Below are 23,958 nucleotides of genomic sequence, written 5' to 3'. Positions count from 1 at the left end.
AAGTTCTGGGTACTCTTTGGCACATTTAAGTTCTTGTCCTGTGGATATATCTCAGCAGATAGCAAACATCGAACCTCAAACTAATACAGAAAGCCGTGGTAGAGACGTTGATTTTAAAAGTTCCCGTGATGATTCGTATGTTCTGATTCAGCTGCCCAGCTACAAGCTGGGTTCGGCAGATTCTTGTCTACAAAGGTGCACAGTACTCTGCAAGTAGTACACTAGGGCCAAGACTGATGTTTGTAGCACCGAGGCAGTAGATCCACAGCTTGTTCCCACTAACTTCTGAATAATTTTGAAATAAGTTTTCGTGTTAGAGGCTACTTTCTTGAGGTGATTATGAAAGGTCAGTCTACAGTCAAGGATGACACCAAGATATGTTAGTTTTCGGTCATAACGCACAGTTTCGCCACACAACTCCACAGTTAGAGCATTTTGTGCAATTCTATTATCAAGGTGGAAAGTAGAGACTACTGATTGACTCAGATTTGGTCTCTGTTGCCACTTCTGGAAGTACTCCTCCATGATCTTAAGGTCAGATGTAAGGTTCACTTCAAGTTCTTTAAATCTATGAGCCTGAGTTGCAAGTCATCAGCATACTCAAACTTCTGCGCTATCGTTTCATGCATATCACTGGTGTATTGGAGCAAGTACAGAGCCTTGTGGTAGCCCATTATTCTAAGTGCATGGCCTGCTGGTTTGATTTCCGAAGTACAAGCACATCCTTTGGCTACTAAGCATGGCACTCTGCAGCCTGAGAATCCACACACAGGGGATCCCTTTGGCCAGTTTCGGTAGCAGACCATCCTTCCAAACTGCATCTTTGCCACTCACAGATGGATAAAAGCAGTATTGGTCTTGAGTTTTCATCAGAATCCAGCCTCAATGTTTGTAGCAAGAGCCAGGACCTGATCACAGCAACTTCTTGGTGGTCAAAAACAAACTTGCTCCTTGAGTAGGCTGGCATCCATAGTGGGCCCAATTCAGTTCAAAATCATACTGACAAGCAAGACAAGCAAGGACAGAAGTCATTTTTTGCATCCATAATTAGATAGAAAGGAATAGCTGCAAAAAATGGGTCCTTCAATTAAAGGGGGGTTTGAAGTATTTAGAAATTGAATACAGATGAGAAACAATCCTAGACCAAGATCTTTCACCCAAGACAACAAGGGAAGCCAACCCTTGTGCTTCTGGGGAAGGTCCTTGTAGTAGAAAGAGAGCACAAAACATGAGGCCTGAATTAAAGTAGTATTTTGGCCCTGCTGATATGAAACAAAGTTATCAAAAGTCAGGTTGTAAGCAGAAGTCAGGCCCTGTTATAAAACATGCCTGCTTGCAAGTTCAGAGAACTTGGCAAAAACAGGGCTGGTATTGCAAACACATACACATTCCTAAGAAGTGCTAGGCACAGGACACTCACGCAACCACAGTCCATAAGGGTGGTAACAGAACACCCCGATATCAGGTGTGGTACAAACTCATTCCCCAAAGATAACAGGAACACACTGACCCCTCCCTAAAGATAAGGTCACGACAACAGTGTGATGGATAGAGATGTTCTGATCGAATCAACATGTACAAGGTAAAGGATAGTAACTAACTAGGTCAAATGGGCAGACTGGAGCACTGTCATGGATGGGCATAAACTGTTCAGGAAGGTCAGGTGGGGGAGAAAAGGTGGAGGAGTTGCACTGTATGTAAGAGAGCAGTATGACTGCTCAGAGCTCCAGTATGAAACTGGAGAAAAGCCTGTTGACAGTCTTTGGATTAATCTTAGAGGCGAGAGCAATAAGGGAGATGTCGTGATGGGCATCTGCTATAGACCACCAGACCAGGAGAATGAGGTAGACTAGGCTTTCTTTGGACAACTAACAGAAGTTTCCAGATCCAAGGCCCTGGTTTTCATGGGGGACTTCAATCACCCTGATATCTGCTGGGAGAGCAATATAGTAGTGCACAGACAATCCAGGAAGTTTTTGGAGAATGTGGAGGGACAACTTCCTGGTGTAAGTGCTGGAGGAACCAACTAGGGACTGTGACATGTTATTGACATGAACTGTGACCGTATAAATCATTGTTGCAACCAAGATCCTATAATTGCACCAAATCTTGTAAAAAGGAGGCCAAGCAAGGTGTCTATGAAAAGGTTGTAATTTGCTGGTTATGATTATGCTGTCTGTATCATTTCTGTATGTGAAGTTATGAATATGGGCTATGTACTTGTATCTCAATGTGTTTGATTCTAACACATAGTGAAGCATTAGTGAAGCATTTGGTCAGCTTCTTGAGAAAGAATTATTCAGATTAGGTGCCCAATTAAGAAACACTTAATTGACAGTGGACCTCGGGAGACTCCAATCCACATCTGAGAACCTTCCTGGAGATGTTCAAGGTAGCATGTAAGCAATGGCTGCCACCTGCTAACTGAGGCATGCATGGATACGTGAATTGCTCATGTGACTCCAAACTCCATCTTGCGGCTGTGACTTCCCACAGTAAGAACAAAGGGGTTTCCTTCCACACGGCAGGGATACAAAAGGCTGTGGAAACCCCTCCATTTTGTCTTCAATCCTGCTTCTGACCTCTAGAGGAACTGTGCTTGAAACTGAAGCTCTGAACAAAGGACTGAACGACCCCTCCAATCTGGGATGTTTGTACTCGAGAGACTTGATTGGCTTAAATCAGCAGTAATCCCATCAAGCCTGAAACAAGCCTGAACTAAGAACTTGGCAATTGTTGTACATATTTGATTCCATTTAACCAATTTTAACTCTCATCTATATTTCTTTCTTTTTATGAATAAACCTTTAGATTTTAGATTCTAAAGAATTGGCAACAGCGTGATTTGTGGGTGAGATCTGACTGGTATATTGACCTGGGTCTGGGGCTTGGTCCTTTGGGATTGGGAGAACCTGTTTTCTTTTACTGGGGTATTGGTTTTCATAACCATTCATCCCCATGAGTGCCGCTGGTGGTGATACTGGGAAACTGGAGTGTCTGAGGGAATTGCTTGTATTACTTCTGGTTAGCCAGTGGGGTAAAACCGAAGTCCTCTCTGGCTAGTTTGGTGTGCCTTAGTCGTGAAGGACCCCCAGCTTTGGGCTGTGACTACCCTGCTCTAAGCAATTTGTCCTGAATTCTCAGTAGTGTCCCAGCAAAGGCCGCTTTGTTACAGGCCATGCTTCTCTTGACCTGCTTCTCACGAACAGGGCAGAATGTGTAGGGCAAGTAGAAGTGGGTGGCAACCTGGGCAGTAGTGACCATGACATGGTCGAGTTCAGGATCCTGACAAAAGGAAGAAAGGAGAGCAGTAGAATACGGACCCTGGATTTCAGAAAAGCAGACTTTGACTCCCTCAGGGAACTGATGGGCAGGATCCACTGGGAGGCTAATACGAGGGGTATAAGAGTCCAGAAGAGCTAGCTGTATTTTAAAGAAGCCTTATTGAGGGTGCAGGAGCAAATCATCCCAATATGCAGAAAGTATAGCAAATATGGCAGACCACCAGCTTGGCTTAAGAGAGAAATCGTTGGTGAGCTTAAACACAAAAAGGAAGCTTACAAGAAGTGGGAAATGGGACAGATGACTAGGAAGGAGTATAAAAATATTGTTCGAGCATGCAGAGGTGTAATCAGGAAGGCCAAAGCACAACTGGAGTTGCAACTATCAAGGGATGTGAACAGTAACAAAAGGATTTCTACAGTATGTTAGCAACAAGAAGGTGGTCAGGGAAAGTGTGGGACCCTTAGTGAATGGGAGAGGCAACCCAGTGAGGGAATTGGCTGATGTGATTGCAGAGCCATTGGCCGTTATCTTTGAAAAGTCGTGGTGATTGGGGGAGGTCCTGGACGATTGGAAAAAGGCAAATATAGTGCTCATCTTTAAAAAAGGGAAGAGAGAGAATCCGGGGAACTTGAGTTGAGACAGCACACAGAAACAATACACACGCACACACCTCCACGCAGCCAACGACTAAGTACAGTTCTGACTGAGGAAAAGTCTGTCATGGCTAGGAAGAATGACGACTGGTGAGAGAAACCATCTTGAACAAACCCTGAACCCTGCTAAAATTAAGTTTTAGACTCAGGTGTGTATTTTCGCTTTTATTTGCTTGTTACCCTTTCTAACTTTCTCTCTTATACTTGAACTCACTTAAAATCCTATCTTCTTTTGTTAAAGAATTTGTTTTACTTTTAATCTGAACCACCAGTACTGTATTTAAATTAAAGTGAATGTGGAAAGCTGCCAGGTTGTGTGCTTTTAGAGGAACAAACAAACCTTATTATTTCTCTGAACTGTCCAGGAGAGAGTTAGACATTACGGAGCACATGGCTTTTGAAAAATTCATGATTGGGAGTGTGTTGGGGTCACCCTGCAAGCAGTACCCAAGCCTGGTGGAGACCAGGGAGAGCATATTTGGTGTGCTGCTGGCAGGCTGCTGGTACCAGAGCTTCTAAACCAGAGCTGTCTAGCCCGCAGACACTTAGGCTGTGACCTGCGTACTGACAGTTTGGCTGCGAGCATCCGAGGCTGGGGAGGCGTCCATCCTCCCCGTGGAAGGAAAAGGCCTAGGTAGGGAGCGTCGAATCGTGGAAGTCAACGAATGGCTACGCAGATGGTGTCGGAGAGAAGGCTTTGGATTCTTCGACCATGGGATGGTGTTCCAAGAAGGAGTGCTAGGCAGAGACGGGCTCCACTTAACGAAGAGAGGGAAGAGCATCTTCGCGAGCAGGCTGGCTAACCTAGTGAGGAGGGCTTTAAACTAGGTTCACCGGGGGAAGGAGACCAAAGCCCTGAGGTAAGTGGGAAAGCGGGATACCGGGAGGAAGCACAGGCAGGAATGTCTGTGAGGGGAGGGCTCCTGCCTCATACTGGGAATGAGGGGCGATCAACAGGTTATCTCAAGTGCTTATATACAAATGCACAAAGCCTTGGAAACAAGCAGGGAGAACTGGAGGTCCTGGTGATGTCAAGGAACTATGACGTGATTGGAATAACAGAGACTTGGTGGGATAACTCACATGACTGGAGTACTGTCATGGATGGTTATAAACTGTTCAGGAAGGACAGGCAGGGCAGAAAAGGTGGGGGAGTAGCACTGTATGTAAGGGAGCAGTATGACTGCTCAGAGCTCCGGTACGAAACTGCAGAAAAACCTGAGTGTCTCTGGATTAAGTTTAGAAGTGTGTGCAACAAGAGTGATGTAGTGGTGGGAGTCTGCTATAGACCACCGGACCAGGGGGATGAGGTAGATGAGGCTTTCTTCCGGCAGCTCACGGAAGCTACTGGATCGCATGCCCTGATTCTCATGGGTGACTTTAATTTTCCTGATATCTGCTGGGAGAGCAATACAGCGGTGCATAGACAATCCAGGAAGTTTTTGGAAAGCGTAGGGGACAATTTCCTGGCGCAAGTGTTCGAGGAGCCAACTAGGGGGGGCGCTTTTCTTGACCTGCTGCTCACAAACCGGGTAGAATTAGTGGGGGAAGCAAAAGTGGATGGGAATCTGGGGGGCAGTGACCATGAGTTGGTTGAGTTCAGGATCCTGACACAGGGAAGAAAGGTAAGCAGCACGATACGGACCCTGGACTTCAGGAAAGCAGACTTCGACTCCCTCAGGGAACGGATGGCCAGGATCCCCTGGGGGACTAACTTGAAGGGGAAAGGAGTCCAGGAGAGCTGGCTGTATTTCAAGGAATCCCTGTTGAGGTTACAGGGACAAACCATCCCGATGAGTCGAAAGAATAGTAAATATGGCAGGCGACCAGCTTGGCTTAATGGTGAAATCTTAGCGGATCTTAAACATAAAAAAGAAGCTTACAAGAAGTGGAAGGTTGGACATATGACCAGGGAAGAGTATAAAAATATTGCTAGGGCATGTAGGAATGTTATCAGGAGGGCCAAATCGCACCTGGAGCTGCAGCTAGCCAGAGATGTCAAGAGTAACAAGAAGGGTTTCTTCAGGTATGTTGGCAACAAGAAGAAAGACAAGGAATGTGTGGGCCCCTTACTGAATGAGGGAGGCAAACTAGTGACAGAGGATGTGGAAAAAGCTAATGTACTCAATGCTTTTTTTGCCTCTGTTTTCACTAACAAGGTCAGCTCCCAGACTGCTACGCTGGGCATCACAAAATGTGGAAGAGATGGCCAGCCCTCTGTGGAGATAGAGGTGGTTAGGGACTTTTTAGAAAAGCTGGACGTGCACAAGTCCATGGGGCCGGACGAGTTGCATCCGAGAGTGCTGAAGGAACTGGCGGCTGTGATTGCAGAGCCATTGGCCATTATCTTTGAAAACTCGTGGCGAACCGGGGAAGTCCCGGATGACTGGAAAAAGGCTAATGTAGTGCCAATCTTTAAAAAAGGGAAGAAGGAGGATCCTGGGAACTACAGGCCAGTCAGCCTCACTTCAGTCCCTGGAAAAATCATGGAGCAGGTCCTCAAAGAATCAATCCTGAAGCACTTGCATGAGAGGAAAGTGATCAGGAACAGCCAGCATGGATTCACCAAGGGAAGGTCATGCCTGACTAATCTAATCGCCTTCTATGATGAGATTACTGGTTCTGTGGATGAAGGGAAAGCAATGGATGTATTGTTTCTTGACTTTAGCAAAGCTTTTGACACGGTCTCCCACAGTATTCTTGTCAGCAAGTTAAGGAAGTATGGGCTGGATGAATGCACTACAAGGTGGGTAGAAAGCTGGCTAGATTGTCGGGCTCAACGGGTAGTGATCAATGGCTCCATGTCTAGTTGGCAGCCGGTATCAAGTGGAGTGCCCCAAGGGTCGGTCCTGGGGCCGGTTTTGTTCAATATCTTCATAAATGATCTGGAGGATGGTGTGGATTGCACTCTCAGCAAATTTGCGGATGATACTAAACTGGGAGGAGTGGTAGATACGCTGGAGGGTAGGGATAGGATACAGAAGGACCTAGACAAATTGGAGGATTGGGCCAAAAGAAATCTGATGAGGTTCAATAAGGATAAGTGCAGGGTCCTGCACTTAGGACGGAAGAACCCAATGCACAGCTACAGACTAGGGACCGAATGGCTAGGCAGCAGTTCTGCGGAAAAGGACCTAGGGGTGACAGTGGATGAGAAGCTGGATATGAGTCAGCAGTGTGCCCTTGTTGCCAAGAAGGCCAATGGCATTTTGGGATGTATAAGTAGGGGCATAGCGAGCAGATCGAGGGACGTGATCGTCCCCCTCTATTCGACATTGGTGAGGCCTCATCTGGAGTACTGTGTCCAGTTTTGGGCCCCACACTACAAGAAGGATGGGGATAAACTGGAAAGAGTCCAGCGAAGGGCAACAAAAATGATTAGAGGTCTGGAACACATGACTTATGAGGAAAGGCTGAGGGAACTGGGATTGTTTAGTCTGCAGAAGAGAAGAATGAGGGGGGATTTGATAGCTGTTTTCAACTACCTGAAAGGGGGTTCCAAAGAGGATGGCTCTAGACTGTTCTCAATGGTAGCAGATGACAGAACGAGGAGTAATGGTCTCAAGTTACAGTGGGGGAGGTTTAGATTGGATATTAGGAAAAACTTTTTCACTATGAGGGTGGTGAAACACTGGAATGCGTTACCTAGGGAGGTGGTAGAATCTCCTTCCTTAGAGGTTTTTAAGGTCAGGCTTGACAAAGCCCTGGCTGGGATGATTTAACTGGGAATTGGTCCTGCTTTGAGCAGGGGGTTGGACTAGATGACCTTCTGGGGTCCCTTCCAACCCTTATATTCTATGATTCTATGATTCTAAATACAGCCGCAAAGCATTGAGAGCCACCCCAGGTTACAGGGTCACTGGTGTGGATTGCACCCCCAACCCCGTAACCCCTCTCCCCTTCAAGAAAACATTCTCATGTCTAATTTCTTCCCTCCAAAGATTTCTGTGGATGCAGGGTGGTTGAGGTCCATGGGCTGGGCTGGGAGATACAGGGGGGTTGGGACAACTGGGGTGGCAGGGGTGCACTGGCAGAGTTGGGGTGCATGGCAGGTGGCACAGTTCTGTGTGCAGGATATTTGGGGTCCACTGGCATAACTGGGAGATGCAGGGCGGTTGAAGTGCACTCGCAGAGTTGGGGAGGTGCAATGCCTCCCTCACCTAAGCCCCCAACATCTCTCGCCTCCCCTTAACATCCATTCCCATTTATCCTTCTCCCTAAAATCCCCCACCATTCCCTCACTCCTCCACCCCCTAGTACTCCTTCCCTCCCAAGAATTCCCGTGTCTAATTTCCCACACCCACCACACATAAAATAGTATGATTACTACCATTTGTGAGTCAGGGTGGCAGTTTTATTTGCGGGAATGTAACGTCCAGCCACTCAGTTCAAAACTCCTTTTGTCTTAGATGAGGGCTTGTGATTCATTTAACCTTAGTTTAGTTAATGGAAGGCTGAGTTCAAAGCCATCGATGGTGACTTCAGTCATCAAATTCAACAAGGCATGTGATTCTACCAGTGATTAATACTTCTTCATTTAACAGTACAAGGAAGCAGAAGGAAGGTGGTGGGGGAAGGCCCCATAACTCAGGAATCCCAGAGTCAAATGACCTCAAATTTGGATCACTAATACACACTACCCTGCACCCCATCAGGCACCGCAAACTTTAAAGCAATCCAATTAAACATTCAGATTTTAGACAGCTTACAAGCTTTGAGTTTTAAACCATATAAAACGACAATAGAAACCCTCTAGCTATTTTTCTGTATTGGTGTGTGCACAGTGCAGAAAATGCACATCTTAATTTTCTCAGGCTGCCATCACTACGTTGGGTAAATCTTAGCAGATTGACTCCATTCTGATCCACTAATCAACAGTTTGATCTCAAACGCTGAGTGGAAAAAAACCCCCACCCATAAGTTTCTTTAAAAATGGCTATTTTTTTCAGGGCTCATATTGCCAGAACACTACATACAAATGCCTCCAATATATGGGTGACTAACCCTATCCTGCACCCTCCTGAAGCACAGCAAATTTCAAATAAATCCAACTAAGCACGTCAATTCTAGAGAACTTAGAAAAGGTAACAGTTAAACAGATGTCTCAATGCATCTGTAACCATAGCAGTACTGGCATGCCACTATCATTCTCACACATATTTTCTCACTCTCTCTCTCTCTCTCTCTCTCTCTCTCTCTCCTGGAAGTTCATTCAGCCAAAGGTATAGAAAATAACATTAGCGTTGTAATGTGAAGAACCATAAAATTTGTCCATCTCTGATTTAAAGCTTGCTTTATTCAGACGCAGTTGTACTAATCAACTTAAATGCACAGGTAATTTAGGACTAGAATTTGTCTTCTTCCACATACCATGAAAAATGTGAACTTCTACATCTGATAAGAAAATACCTACCTTCGGCTTGTGATGCTGGTGATCTTGCCCACTTCTTAATGCAGTTCAGATGAAACACATGATAACAATTCTGACAGCTCCATACCGGGGCTATTTTTCGGATCACCTCACAGCACACCATACACTCATATTTCTCTGTGGTCAGCTGCTCTATCAGAGAACCTGAAAAAAAAATTCAATACAAACACACCTAAATTAATCAAGACAATATGCACAAGTTATTCACACTAAAAATGGCACCAAAATATGCTACACTTTAAATGCAATTTTAGAATTTATTTCTTCCTGTGGATATAATGCAAAGCTTTTTCTTCTGTTAGAAAAGCTGAAAGATTCCAATCCAAAAATTTGGTACAAATTTTCTGCTTTCTTGTGTGTCAGTCTCTTAAATTTGGGCAAAAGCAATAATAAATTGTTCAGGTGTTTCCTTTAAACCTATTAGTGATTCTTATTTGGCAGAAAAGAAAATTTTACAAGTCTTTTGTTCCAACTACCTTAAGTGGGAGAATTTAGCTTTTTTCTACTATTTAAAAAGAACACCGCAACATATACATCACTATACAAATCTCAATCTAAATGAAGTTAAAATCCTGTACCTGTGCATTATTTTCAGGCCAGTTGAATGATGCAGTACTGGGAACATACAGAAGGCTTCATACTCCACCCACAAGAGGAAGCATTTTCTAACTGGCTGTTTTAGGAACAGAGTGGTGGGCTCCAGACAGAGCCACATTCAACTACTCTCGCCCAAAAGGATGGTTGCCATAATGTGGGACCCTTTTAGTAGGCAAATTAGCATCAAAGACTACCCTGAAAACAAAGAGGGAAGTGCACCTCAAACACCAGCTGGAAGAAACTAAAAACAGATAGTGGGAAAAGTTTGAAAATACATTAAGGTGTGCAAATATAGTTAGGGCAGCCAAACAACCTTAATTCTGCCCTATAGCTAACCCATGGGAGTAGGGGGAGGAGAGGAGAAGAAAAAAAAAATCAAGGGCATCTTTAGAAGTCAATTTAATCTAATCTGAGTCCACAAAACCTAAAATACTTAATCATAGTTGAGTGGTTTTGCACTGTGTCATTACAGGGCACATTTAAGGTTTCTTCTGAAGGAAAATTTACTATTTTTAAGTTATTAAAAAAATGAGCAAAAACGACGATTAAACCTAAAAGAAATATTACAATGCTGCCAATGCACAGAATTTTAATATGGGAAGTTTGAAAAGTTGGTGACAGGGCAATAGTTAGTGTAATTTGAGTTCCCTAGCAGCACACACATACATGGTACTTTCACGTTTCCTTCTGGCCTATCTGATGACGGGATCCAGTCCAATGGGTGGCTTTTGAAGACATTTAGGATTAATGGTTATTTTTTACTTTTATTTGTCAAGTTACCTGGCACAAAAAAATTTTCCCTTCCAAAATGACCATTTCCCACAGTCCTCTATGGGACTGATGTCACATCCTGCCCTTGGGGATGATGGTGGAATCAAGATGCTCAGTCCCACTGAAAACAGTGAAAGAGATATCCCTTTCAAAAGGGCCACCAAACACCACAATGGCTTCAATCTTATTAAGACTTCCTTCCCTCTTAAGTATTTTTATGTGGTTGTATAGAACACTGGCTCATGTATGGTGGGGTATCATCTAATAGTGGGTCTGCTTTAGAGGAGGACAGCCTGCTGCTGCAACGCCACATTTACACTACAAACTTTGGTCGACTCAAGTTATGTCAGCATAAAGCTGCTGCAATTCCAGTATGGCTGCTTGGGTTGATTCTACACATCCTCACCAGAAGTGCCCGTCCCAACACAAACTTCGGTGCATGAGAGGTACACCCAGGGTACTCTGCATCACCCTTCAGTGAAATACCTTTTGACAAATTGTTGCAACATGTTGTGGAATACACACAAGCTGCATGGGCATTGGGGTGGCTGAGGGCAAGAGTCAAGCATACATCATTTAACTTTCTCCATCCCATAATACCATCCCTATTCCATAGTTAAGCCTTTTTTAAATACCACAAACCTGCTGTGACAGGATCCCTAGGGCACAACCTGGAACTGGGGTACTGCTGTGCCCCCTTAACTCTCCAACCTGGGCCATCTCTCACAATGCTTCGCTAGTGACAAGCAGCGAACCCCTCAGGCGCTGCTATCACTCAGCACAACAGCATGTCGAGCGCCACATTCAGCTAGATTTCGTGAATGCTCCCAAAGCCACTCACGAATCACACAGAAAACGGCACCAGACAATTCCCCCCATCTCCCCAGCTTTGCACCCCAGAGCTGTAGCGTCTTGCCCTGGTCAGTGTAAGTTTATTACCCAGTCTGTCCCTCCCTCAATGTGGAGAGGACATACACCAGCCTTTGTAACCTGAGCTGAGATTTTCCCAAACACCTCAACCAAAATACAGTTTTAGGTAAAATATAAAACAGATTTATTAACTAGAGAAAGATTGTAAGTGATAATAAGTGGTAGGTATAACGGGTCAGAAATAGTTACCAAAGAAAATAAAAGATAAGCACACAATCTAAGTCTCAAACCTTATTACACTAGGCAGTATTTAGATCAAGCTGTTTTCCCACCCCACTGGATGTTAGGGTTCTTAATACACAGGCCTCTCTCTCTCAAACCTGGGACCAGTCTCCTCAGTTGAAGTCTTTGTCTTCTCAGTATTCTTGTTGTTTCCAATGTAGGTGGGGGAGGAGAAAGACAAAGGCATGATGCTACTGTCCCTTATTTTATACCCTCAGTCCACGTGTCTGGAAAATACTAGCCCAAAACACGTCCTCGTGGGCTTTGCTGAGTCACAGGTTTGAGCGATTCCCCTGGTGTGGTCTTGTGCAACTGTCACTGAATTGTAAAAAACTTTTATTACAACTCCCCTGCTAATTAATGGTTGTGGAACATCCTCCTAGGCTGGGATCACATCCTTTGTATGTCACTAGCAAATTTACAGCATATTTCAGTAACAACCACTCAGCAAAGTCTCATAACTTGATGCACACTAACAATAGACATCGTTTGACAGAATGGGTTTCAGCAGATCATGACCCTTCATAAGGTATCTTACATGACATGCTTTGTGTGAAATATATCAATTATACAACAGGTGAATATGGGGGTTACAGGGTGCTGCTTGGAGGTAAAGTGTGCCACACCCACATAGCACTTTTTTCTGGCCCTCACCCTCCAGTGCATGAATACCAGAATAAGAGCTGCATTGACGGTTAAGAAGTAAGTGGCAATCACGCAGTAGAATCTTGCAAAGCTGGATTGCTACCAGTCAATGGGAAATCTTTTAGAGTTGGAAAATCCGCAGCAGAGGCTGTTACCACACCAGCGTATATGGCCATTTAGCATCTCCTGTTACACAGGACAGCAATTCTAGGCAATATGCAGGACATCGTGGATGGATGTGCAGAAAAGGAGTTCCCGAACCGTGTTGGGGTGATAGATGGCGCACACATCCCTAATTTCGCACCAATCCATCTTGACAGGGTACATCAATGGAAATGGCTCCTTTCCTGTGGTTCTGCAAATGTTGGTGGATCATGGGGAATGCCTCACCGATATCAACATGGGCTGGTCAGGGAAGGTATGGGATGCTCACATCTTTAAGAACAACAGGACTGTTCACAGGAAGCTGCAAGCAGGGACATGCTTTTCCAACCAGCATATTACACTGGCAATGTTGAAATGTCAATAGTGATCCTGGGAGACCCATCCTACCCCTTCCTCATGAAGCCTTACTCTGGCCACCCTGACATACCAAAGTTTCAACTACCAGCTCAGCAGGTGCAGAATGACATTTGAACGTGCTTTCAGCAGACTGAAGGGACACTGGCAGTGTTTACTCACTAGATTAGATCACAGTGAGAAAAATATCCCCCTCGTTATAGCTGCCTGTTGTGTCTTGCATAATATCTGTGAAGTAAAGGGGGAAAAATGCTACCGGGATAGAGGGCAGAGATGGAGTGGCTGTCTGATTACTTTCAACAGGCAGACACAAGAGCCATTAAAGATCTCATTGAGGATCTATGCACTGAAGGAGCACTTTAATGGTCACTCACAGTAATGTGCTGTGCTGGCCAGCGCTGGCCCTGGCCCGCAGTTTTAGAGGCTGCTAGAAATTGTGTACTGCTTGGTGTACCATTTATGAACATCACATGGTCTTTTAATGCATCTATGAATTTTGCCATGTTTGCTGTACATTTGTAATTAATATACTTTAAAAAAAAACTGTACCTATGAATTCAGTGGCCCTGTACATTTACAAGTAGTAGATGCTTTGAGTAGGACTAGGCATCCTGGAGTACATGCTGTGAAGTAATAAAGATGAACTTATTTTCAGTAAATAAAAATGTATTGCATACCAAAAAAATGCAAAAAAGACAAAAAGTACAATTAAAAACAAATACAATTCAAACTGCTAAAATTATCAAAACAGAACTTTAAAATTAGAACAGTAGAAAACATTCCTGTCCATTTCAGCTACACGTACGCTGACCTGAGAGCGCCACGGGGGATATATGTGAAGTTCTGGTTGTCCTTACTGTCCCCAGGAATGAAGTAACAGGGATAGGAATTCAGCCCACGATGTCACCTGGAATGTTGAGGGGTTGTAAGGAAATGCAGTGAGTTAGCGGTGGGTCCTCCCCCTCTGGGTCAGTGGGAGGCCATTCCACCTCACTACGTCAGTGGGCATCGCCCACAGTCAGAGAATTACAGTAAACAGCTTAGGGCTCTGGCCCTTAGGCAGGGCAGAGCTGCAAGGATGTATGGCTTGGGCCTTTGGCAGGGCAGAGCACCAAACAATCTAAAAGCTTCCGCCCCCAGGCAAGGCAGGGCAATGAGCACTGTGTGAGCCTTTAGACAGAGGCAGAGCCGCAATTAGTCTCAGGACCGGGTACCAAACAGCCTCAGGCCTCAGGAGAGGTTTCTCTGACCTCTGAGATGGGGCAGAGCAGTCGGCCGTTTATTGCCTGATGTCTTGGCTCAGGTAGATGGCAGACAAATGCAGGCCTCGTGGCCTAAGGTGGGGAGGCTGCCAGGAATCCGGCAGGGGGACCCGGGCCCACCCAACTCCACCGGGTCCCAGCCCAGTGATTGTTCCACCAGTGGGTCAGCGGGGAATCCAGCCACAACACGTTGACCAGGTTTCCAGCAGCAATGCAGCCAGACTGGGTCAGCTGTCCCTTGGCCACTTCCTCCCCTTGGGGCGTATCTGGATTCGTGGGAGTACACAGTTTCCTCAGGGTAGATGCTGGGACTGCCAGTAGCTGAGTCCTCAGTGCCTCGGTCAGCGAGCAGCTCTGGCCAGTCCTCAGCTCAGCAGGGCTCCTCTAGGGTTTTCAGCATCAGGAAAGGGTGGGGTGGGAGGCATCTGTCTCCTCCAGTGGCTGCAGCACAACTGAGCTCCAGGACTTGCCCTTTATACTTTCTGTTTTGCCTCCTGACTTCCAGTGGGAGGGATGGGCACAGCCTGGCTCCACCCACCTGGGCTCAGAGAGTGGTCCCGCCCCCTCTGGCTCAGTGGGAGGCCACTCCACCTCCCTACAGGGAGATGCTAAAATGGAGTTCTCCACTGACTGCGCAGGGAAGTGAGCTCATGATTGTTGGACCTGTGGGTCAACAAAGGTCTGCTGCATTTGTATTTCCTGCCTAAAAAGACTCATGTCCCGGTGCATCTCCCTCTCCTTTTCCCACTGAGACTTCTGGGCTTTTCTATGCGATCTGCCACATTCACATAGCAGACCCCCCATTCACAGTCCAATGCAGCACTAGCTTGGAGGATCTCAATGAACATATCCTCCACAGTCCCCTTCTTTCAGTCCTCACCAGGGTCAGTCATTCCATGGGTGTGGAAGGGATACTCCACAGGGCCCCAATAGCAGTAGCTACAGATAAAACAGACAATGTATCATTGGATTTACAGTCACAGTGGAAAGTGAAAGATACATTTCAGAACCCCATTCTCTTAATCCCATAAAACCATGCTTGTTGACACTTCAGCTTTGGAGTCCCTCTGCACACCCTAGGTCTCCAGTCCCAGGCATCGGGAATATGTCCCACCAAGGGCATAGAAGCTGGGGTGGGGGGGAAGGGTGAGGAGGGAGGAGAAAAAATGAGGAAGGAACGTTTCCATTATATGAAACAATGAAACATCAACCTTTATTTCCATGGGTACGACCATAGGGCAATGGTACGGAGTAGTGGCACTAATTTTCCACAGGCGGTAGTGATTTTAGCCGATATCTCACTCCTGAGGGTAACAAAGGCACGGAAAGCACAGCTGCTACTGATGTCCCAAAGCTGCCCAGAACTATATGCCGCTAGCCTGTGAACTGCAACGGTGCCAGGCGAAGTCATTACAGAGTGGCATGGGAAACTGACCTACCATTGAGGAATAAATAAGGCAGCCACTCCTAGAAACCTCCAGGAGGGGATTGCAGAGTACATCCATGAAGTCTTCATGAAGATTTCTTTGTATCTTCCTGAGAGCATTCCTATGAACTGCTCTGCATGCCACTGCCACTGCCGCCGCCGCCGCCGCCGCCACCACCTAACCATACAGGGGATTGAGAAGCAGACAACTATCTGGTTGGTATACCGCTACCTCGTCTCATACAAGGAAAACAATGAAGAGTCAATACCTGCGTCTGGCTAACTTCATCAGGTTTCTCTGTGCTCAGCTGGCAGGACTGGCAAGTCTGTGATGGAGTATTGGAAGTACATGGCTCGCAGCATAGCTGGATTCCCCTACAACGTCTCCCATCTCCACCTCGCTGTTGATCATATGGGTCTCTGTCTCAGGCTCCTCTAAGGTATCCACAGTGGTCTGCAAATGCTGCTGGGTTCTCTGCCAAGTATTGCATGTAACTCGTAGTAAAAGCAACAGGTGCGCAGCTTGGCATCAGCTCAATTGTCGGCCTCCATGGCCTTGTAGTATACCTGCTGCAGCATCTTTGCTTTCCTGCGGCACTGCTGCTGCTACCTGCATCCCCTATGTAATGTTTTCATACATATCCATGTCTCTATGACTAGTCCATAGCTCTGCCTACACAGCCTCTTCTCCCCATACGTCTAGGAGATCCAATACCTCATGTCTACTGCAGGCAGACACACATGGAGCCGGCATGGTCGGTTGAGCAGCTGTACACAATGAGGGAAAACTGCCGAAGTGGGAAATGAGGAAAAGGCATTTTAAAGAATTGATGAGGATTTAAAAGGCGGGGAGACATGGCTTCCGGTCTCTGTGACCCCTGAGCAGTGGAGTTCACAATTGTGACCAGAGCGATCATTGTTGGACAGCTGCTGAAGGACAGTTAGGGTCAAGATAGGTCACACAGCATTTACACTCGCTCTGCATCAATCACAGTATGTCAAGCATGGCTCAATGCCATTTGGGCAGGGGTGTTAATATGTCACCCTTACGAGGGCGCATACACAGGTAGCAATCAAATTTGAGTTTAGACATACACACATGTAAGTCGATGCACGGTAACATCCAACCTATCTTTGTAGTGTAGGCCAGGCCTGAGTGAAGGAGCTATTTCTTTAGATGAAAAATAGAAATCAGTGTTGTGGTTTTGGAGGGTAGTCAGTCCCCTCCACATCTGTTTGAGTTCCAAAGCCTGGAACTGAAGACATTCCACAAGTTCCACTACAAAGTCTGAACACTGTGCTGGTGATCTACTTATTGATGGTCAGTGCCACACCTTTCCACTCCACTGTTTCAAAACTAAGGCATAATATCTTTTTTTGTATTTCCAGTATTACATATTATTGGTACCATATGCTTGATCTCAACAAGGGGAGTCCAGCAATAGGAGTTTCATTTTACTCATCCCTTAATTGGCTCCTCTCTGTGTGCAACAAAACATTAGAAAACTTTTGCAACTTTGACAATAATTTCATTTAAGTATGCTCCAGCTTTAGAACACTTGTTCAAATCACTTCACGTTTTCCCCCCAATTCTACTCTTGTCCCTGACGTGACCTCCATTTTGAAGTCTGATTTACAAAAGATGCAAAATTCAGCTTTAAACAAAACCTGTGAAAAGGCTGCCACCTTTCTATAATGAAGTGGGAATTATGGAAAATCACCAGACACATAGCAAACAGATGCATTTAAATATAATACAGGAATGTTAAATATCCTTTGCATCCTTTGAAACAGACCCTGTGAGGTGTTCAGCAACTCCTGTGAAATGCCAACAATCTTCAACCAACAAACATCAATATCCGTTGAAACTGTTCATCTCACAGGACCAGACCGTTAATTTGAAGGTCTAAACCAGTCCAGGAAACTTACCTGTATGAGTTTCCTTGTTCCTTGGTACATTACTCTGCTTTTTCCAATACCGAGTCCAATTGCAGTGAAGGGAGGTTGTGTGTCCCACCTGCAGGTGAAGCTGTCTTCCACCACATTTGACTGATTCCCCTAAGTTTTGATCATTGTTGTGAACACCTGATTCTTTGCTCCTCTCACTAATTTTATCTTTTTGAGTATAAGTAAGAGGCGGCTTCTTAACTGCTTTTGTATTTTTACTGCGGTGAGTATCTTGTTTTTTCTGGATTTCTTTACCTAACTGGGGTTTACTCCACATGGACTTCCTGGAGTATTTCTTGTTCGCAAATGGATATCTTTTTTGTTCATCACTATTGCCAGCATATCCATCGTACAATGCTTTGCCAAAAGATGCTTCTGAAGAGTCAGACTGAGTCAGATCCAGAGATGGTATGTTTTCAAACATACCATCCTGCTGTTTAGATGTTACTCTCTTATCCCGCTCATGTAACTGCTTCCCCTTCTCTTTGAGGCCTCTTCCAGATACAGGCATCAGGTGTGTTTTCTTTGGCTTTGCCCCTCTATTATCTGCACTAGATACCTCCTTGTCACTCTCTGAAGAGCAAAAGTCATTGTATTCTTTAGGATTGACTCTCCACCTTGGTATTAATGTGGTATCTACAATTGTCATGTTGGTTGTACCATCAGATGATTGCCTTATCCGGTTTCTTGTATATGTCCTATCACTTCTAGATCTGTGCCATCGCTGGCTTTGAAAACTAGGATTCTTATGCGGTTTACTGGTACTAGCAAGCTGGAGAAAATCTTGCTGGCTACAGTACTGGCTTTCTGGACTATAAAAGCTGTGTTGCTTTGTGGAAAAGCTTACATAGTCTGTGCCTCTATCAGAAGACTGACTAGGAAGTGGTAGAGTATCATTTCTGTTCTGATTCCTATTGGATTCCAATCTACCCAGACTTCTCCAATTTACATCAGGAGTCTCTCTCTCTCTTGGAATGAAATCAGCTGCATCCGGATTGAAGTTTAATACACCTAAAAAGTAAAACAAAAAAGAGAGTTACTGAAGTTCAGAACTGCATAAAGTATTAAAATTCCTCTAATGATGTACCACAGCAAGATCTACTGCATACACAATGGGCCGAATAGTGCAGCTGCTCCAAACACTAAATTGCAAAATAAGGACCAATATCCAGAAATTCGATTTTTTCAGGGAGTTTTCATTGCTTATATGAAAACAGTTATTTTCTATTTGCCTTACAGGCATGTTAAATTTGTTCTGCACCTTCTCAGTTTTGGGCTGAGTGTAAAAATTTCACTAGGAAGAAAATTCTGCAGTCTTCTGAGTGCAGCATCCTTTAGCTAGCCAAGTAAAATACCAGATTTAAAGACTTTTCACAAGAAACCCTTTGTATTTCTGAAACCTCCTTTCTTCACCCCATGACTTCCATTCTTTATGTGAATGTCCCCTCTTTTCCCTACCCATTGTCCCACTTTGGACATTCACAACACCTCCCCACCCAACCTCACTTTGGCATTCTCCCCCCAGCCTTGTGTCCTCTTCTTCTAATCAACTTCCTTTCCACCATAGCCCCTTTTTCCTACCCTCTCGTTCCTCTGCCCTACCCAGTTTGTTGATTCTTCTCCCCACTCTTCCTCCTCCTCTCTGCCTGCCAGGTTCTGGTTCCTGGATGAAGGTGGGAGCGTAGTAGTAGTAGTAGTAATAAAAACTTCCTTTTCCTTGTACTTAGTAGTATGAGGCCCTTCAGCAATGGCAATGAGGGAGAAGTCTGGAAAGAAGGTTCTTCTGATCCCAGTGCTGGGAGATTGGTGGCAGCAGGAATTGAGTGGGGTGAGGGAAAGAGACAAGGGGTGACCCACGTGGGCGGCGAGCCCTGGGAAGGACCCTGTCCTAAGCCAAAGCTGAGGGGCATTTTGGCACTGATGCGGAGGGAGGTAGGGTAGGGGCTCAGTCATTATCTCACTCTTCCACTCCATCCACTTTGACTAACTCCCTCCCAACCCTTTTATACCGTGGCAGAGCTATAGGCAGATTCCTTTGTTAATTTCTACAGGAGCTGTGGGTCCTTTGGGCAGGCAATATGTTTGCCACTCCTGTCTTATATGATGAAGAGATAGTAGTGTCTCTATAGCTAAAGTTGCAGCCATGTTCTATCAGAGATATGGCTGCCTAGCGATTAAAAAAATTAATTGCGATTAATTGCGCTGTGAAATAATAGAATACTATTTATATAAACATTTTTGGATGTTTTTCACATTTTCAAATATATTGATTTCAATTACAACACAGAATAAAGTGTACAGTACTCCCTGTATATTATTTTTATTACAAATATTTGAACTGTAAAAATGATAAAAGAAATAGTATTTTTCAATTGACCTCACACAAGTACCGAAGTGCAATCTCTTTACCGTGAAAGCGCAATTAACAAAGGTAATTTTTTTTGTTATATAAATGCACTCAAAAACAAAACAAATATAAAATTTTAGAGCTTCAAGTGCACTCAATCCTACTCCTTGTTCAGCCAATCACTCAGACAAACAAGTTTGTTTATATTTGCAGGAGGTAATGCTGCTAGCTTCTTGTTTACAATGTCACCTGAAAGTGAAAACATGCGTTCACATGGCACTGTGGTAGCTGGTGTTGCAAGATACTTACGTGCCAGATGTGCTAAAGATTCGTATGTTCCTTCATGCTTCACCCACCATTCCAGAGGACGTGTCCACACTGATGATGGGTTCTGCTCAATAATGATCCAAAGCAGTGCAGACCAACACATGTTCAATTTCATCATCTTAGTCAGATATCACCAGCAGAAGGCTGATTTTCTTTTTTGGTGGTTTGGGTTCTGTAGTTTCCGCATGAGAGTGCTGCTCTTTTAAGACTTCTGAAAGCATGCTCCACACCCCATCCTGATCAGCTTTTGGAAAGCACTTCAGATTCTTAAATCTTGGGTCGAGTGCTGTAGCTATCTTTAGAAATCTCACATTGGTACCTTCTATGCGTTTAGTCAAACCTACAGTTAAAGTATTCAACATGCTGGGTCATCATCCAAGACTGCTATAACATGAAATATGTGGCAGAATGCAGGTGTAAAACAGAGCAGGAAACAGACAATTCTCCCCCAAGGAGTTCAGTCACAAATTTAATTAACGAGCATCATCAGCATGGAAGCATGTCCTCTGGAATGGTGGCCAAAGTATGAAGGGGCATTTGAATGTTTAGCATATCTGGGACGTAAATACCTTATGATGCTGGCTACAAAAATGTCATGCAAACCTCTGTTCTCACTTTCAGGTGACACTAAATAAGAAGCGAGCTGCATTATCTCCTGTAAATACAAACAAATTTGTTTCTCTTAGCAATTAGCTGAACAAGAAGTCAGACTGAATGGACTTGTAGGCTCTGAAGTTTTACATGGTTTTGTTTTTGAGTGCAGTCATGTAACAACAGCAAAACTCTATATTTGTAAGTTGTACTTTCATGATAAAGAGATTGCACTATGGTACTTGTATGAGGTGAACTGAAAAATACTATTTCTTTTGTTTATCATTTTTACAGTGCAAATATTTGTAATAAAAATAATATAAAGGGAATATGGTACACTTTGTATTCTGTGTGGTAACTGAAATCAATATATTTGAAAATGTAGAAAACATCCAAAATATTTAATACATTTTAATAAATTTCAATTGGTACTCTATTGTTTAACAGTGCAATTAAAACTGCAACTAATTTTTTTGTGTTAATCGCATGAGTTGACTGCGACTAATTGACAGCCCTAAACAGAGACCTATTTCAGTCACACTAACTCTTGTTTAGAAGACTGGTTTAGTCAGAAAATTGCTAAAATTATTCTGAAGATAAAAGGGAATGTTTTTAAGAAGTATGAAGAAAACTCAAATTTGTTTGATAATGTTACAGGTCATTAAGAATTTAGCCTAAAGTAAAAAATTCAAATCTGGGTGTCATTTGACTTTTTTAACCCTCCAGATTTACATATATGTATCTCCTTGAAAACTCATGCAGCTGCTTTATTAATTGAAGAAATCGGGTTGTGATTAAATAAGGTTAACAGCTATTTTTGTTGTGGGTGGTTTGGGGTGTAATAGGCAAAAATACTGATTTCCAATCCATGGAATTTTTTGTCATTGAATTCACTGGAGCAAGAGTGGGTAAAAAATTTGCACGAGCATATTGCAGCTTAGAACATTAAAAAAGGTCCTTCCATTGCTAAACAGAGAAGTGGTCAAGACAAGTGGCAGAAAGGGGTGTATTCTAAAGCTGTGGGTCTTGTCTTCCAATTCTATCTCTGCAGGTGTGTGCACTTTGTTATGGAAAGATAACCTCTACACAGTTGAGGTTGAAGCAAGGGTCATGTAAGGATGATTTTTAATTTCCTTTAATCCACCCTCCAGCGCCAAAAAAAAAAAAAAGCAATACATACTATGACACAGAGGCATGTGATCAAAATGGCCAGTGTCCCAGAAATTTACAGCTTAAACATTTCAGATACACAAACTCTGCCTAATCTACTTTCTTTTATGAAAGACCTGAAAGAAAAAAGGGCAAAAAAAGTTCCTTACTACAGTTTTCAGCTAATGAAGTATATTAACTTATTCCCCCACCCGCCTTGTGAAAGAGATAAACCTATGGGTTTGTTTTTAAACACACATTTAAGAATATTTAAAGTTAGGTAACATTTGTAGGAGTTATTAGCTCATGCTTTACTCTAAAATGAAAACATCAGCTTCTTATGATTTAGGATGAAATAAGCTTGTATATTTTTAAACTTAGCAAATTGCAAGCCTTTCATTTTTAAAAAGCATTCCTTAGTATAATTCCTTTTTGCCAGAGGCTGGGAATGAGCAACAGGGAATGGATCACTTGATGATTGTCTGTTCTGTTCATTCCCTCTGGTGCACCTGGCATTAGCCACTGTTGGAGGACAGGACGCTGGGCTAGATGGACCTTTGGTCTGACCCAGTATGGCCATTCTTGTGTTCTTAATATGTTTAAGTCAACAATAATACACTATGTATGCATAAGTACAAAGATAATTTTTAAACATGCTCATTTCTTAAGCAGTAATCAGCTATTCAAACCATATATATTAAATAAGTGGCATGCTCAGAAAGACAAGACGATCATTACAAATACTTTTTACAGTGACCTAGACCAGGGGTTCTCAACCTTTTTCTTTCTGAGACCACTGCAACATGCTATAAAAATTCCACAACTCACCTGCGCCACAGCAACTGTTTTTCTGCATATCCAGCAGATTAAAAGCCAGGGCTGGTGGCAGGGGGTAGCAAGCAGGGCAGTTTCCCAGGTCCCCAAGAAGCTAAGTTGCTTGGGCTTTGGCTTCATCCCCGGGAGGTGGGGCTTCAGCTTCAGTTTTTTGCCCTGGGTCCCAGCGAATTTAATGCCAGCCCTGCTTGCTGATTTATTTTGGCGGACACACTGTTACCTGCTCGTGGCCCCCCAGGGGGTCCCCATTGGCATTAACAAGCACCTTAGGACCCGCTGTATCCAACTGGTCAATAAGTCATTTGCCACCATAATCAGTGCATATGCACCAACATTTAATGCTGAAGAAGAACCGAAAGAATCCTTCTACGTTGACCTTGATAGATTTGTCAGTCATCTATTCCAAAAACAGATAAGGTAATCCTCTTAGGGGACTTTAACGCAAGAGTTGGCCAAGATTCTAATGTATGGAGTAGCTCTATGAAAAAAGGAGTGGGCAAGACCAATTCCAATGACATCCTTCTAATCAGCAAATGAGCAGAGCACAACCTTGTGATCACAAAAACCATCTTCAGACAAAGCAACAAGTACAAAACAACTTGGCAACACTCCCGCTCAAAACAATGGCACCTCCTAGACTAAGTCATTGTAAGAACACAGGCTCTAAGAGATGTCCAAATCACCCACAGCATGAGAGGAGCCAACAATTAATGGACTGACCACCGCCTGTTGAGGTCAGTCATGTTCATCAAGATTGCATCAAAACATAGAAAGCAATCTAAACCATACATATGGCAATACAACGTCCAAAGACTTCAATCCACAGTGTGCCAAGAGAACTACCAAGCACTCCTCAGTGAAAAACTGACTATATGCACCCCTTGAAATGACAAACACAAGTGTCTAAGAAGACTGGGAAGCCCTAAAACAGACCATCCATGAGACTTATGAGGAATCCATCGGCCTTGCTATTTGTCGTCAAAGTCTTGATGGCAGCCAAGAACATTGAGATCACAGCCCTT

General features: G+C 44.0%; 1 protein-coding gene across 6 annotated transcripts in view; it reads right to left on the bottom strand.

The window, feature by feature from the left end:
• Positions 1-23,958, bottom strand: part of NFX1 (nuclear transcription factor, X-box binding 1) — a 253,243-nt gene that overhangs the window by 215,192 nt on the left and 14,093 nt on the right. For 2 of the 6 annotated variants that reach the window (XR_007355124.2, XR_012667101.1), the window contains exons 1-3: positions 20,345-20,689; positions 17,671-18,699; positions 9,352-9,513 (exon numbers count right to left, since the gene is read on the bottom strand). Coding sequence is in view for 3 of the 6 variants with exons in the window: in XM_048839500.2 (XP_048695457.1) it covers positions 9,352-9,513; positions 17,671-18,699; positions 20,345-20,480 (1,327 nt within the window). In the remaining 3 variants the exon portion in view is untranslated. Of the gene's footprint in view, positions 1-9,351; positions 9,514-17,670; positions 18,700-20,344; positions 20,690-23,958 lie in introns of those variants that run through there. The other 4 variants (XR_007355121.2, XM_048839498.2, XM_048839500.2 and 1 more) reach the window with 3 other exon arrangements.

This window comes from Caretta caretta, chromosome 2, assembly GCF_965140235.1.
Source record: "Caretta caretta isolate rCarCar2 chromosome 2, rCarCar1.hap1, whole genome shotgun sequence".
In the NCBI taxonomy this organism is placed as follows: Eukaryota; Metazoa; Chordata; order Testudines; family Cheloniidae; genus Caretta; species Caretta caretta.
This window is presented reverse-complemented; position numbering and strand designations above follow the sequence as displayed.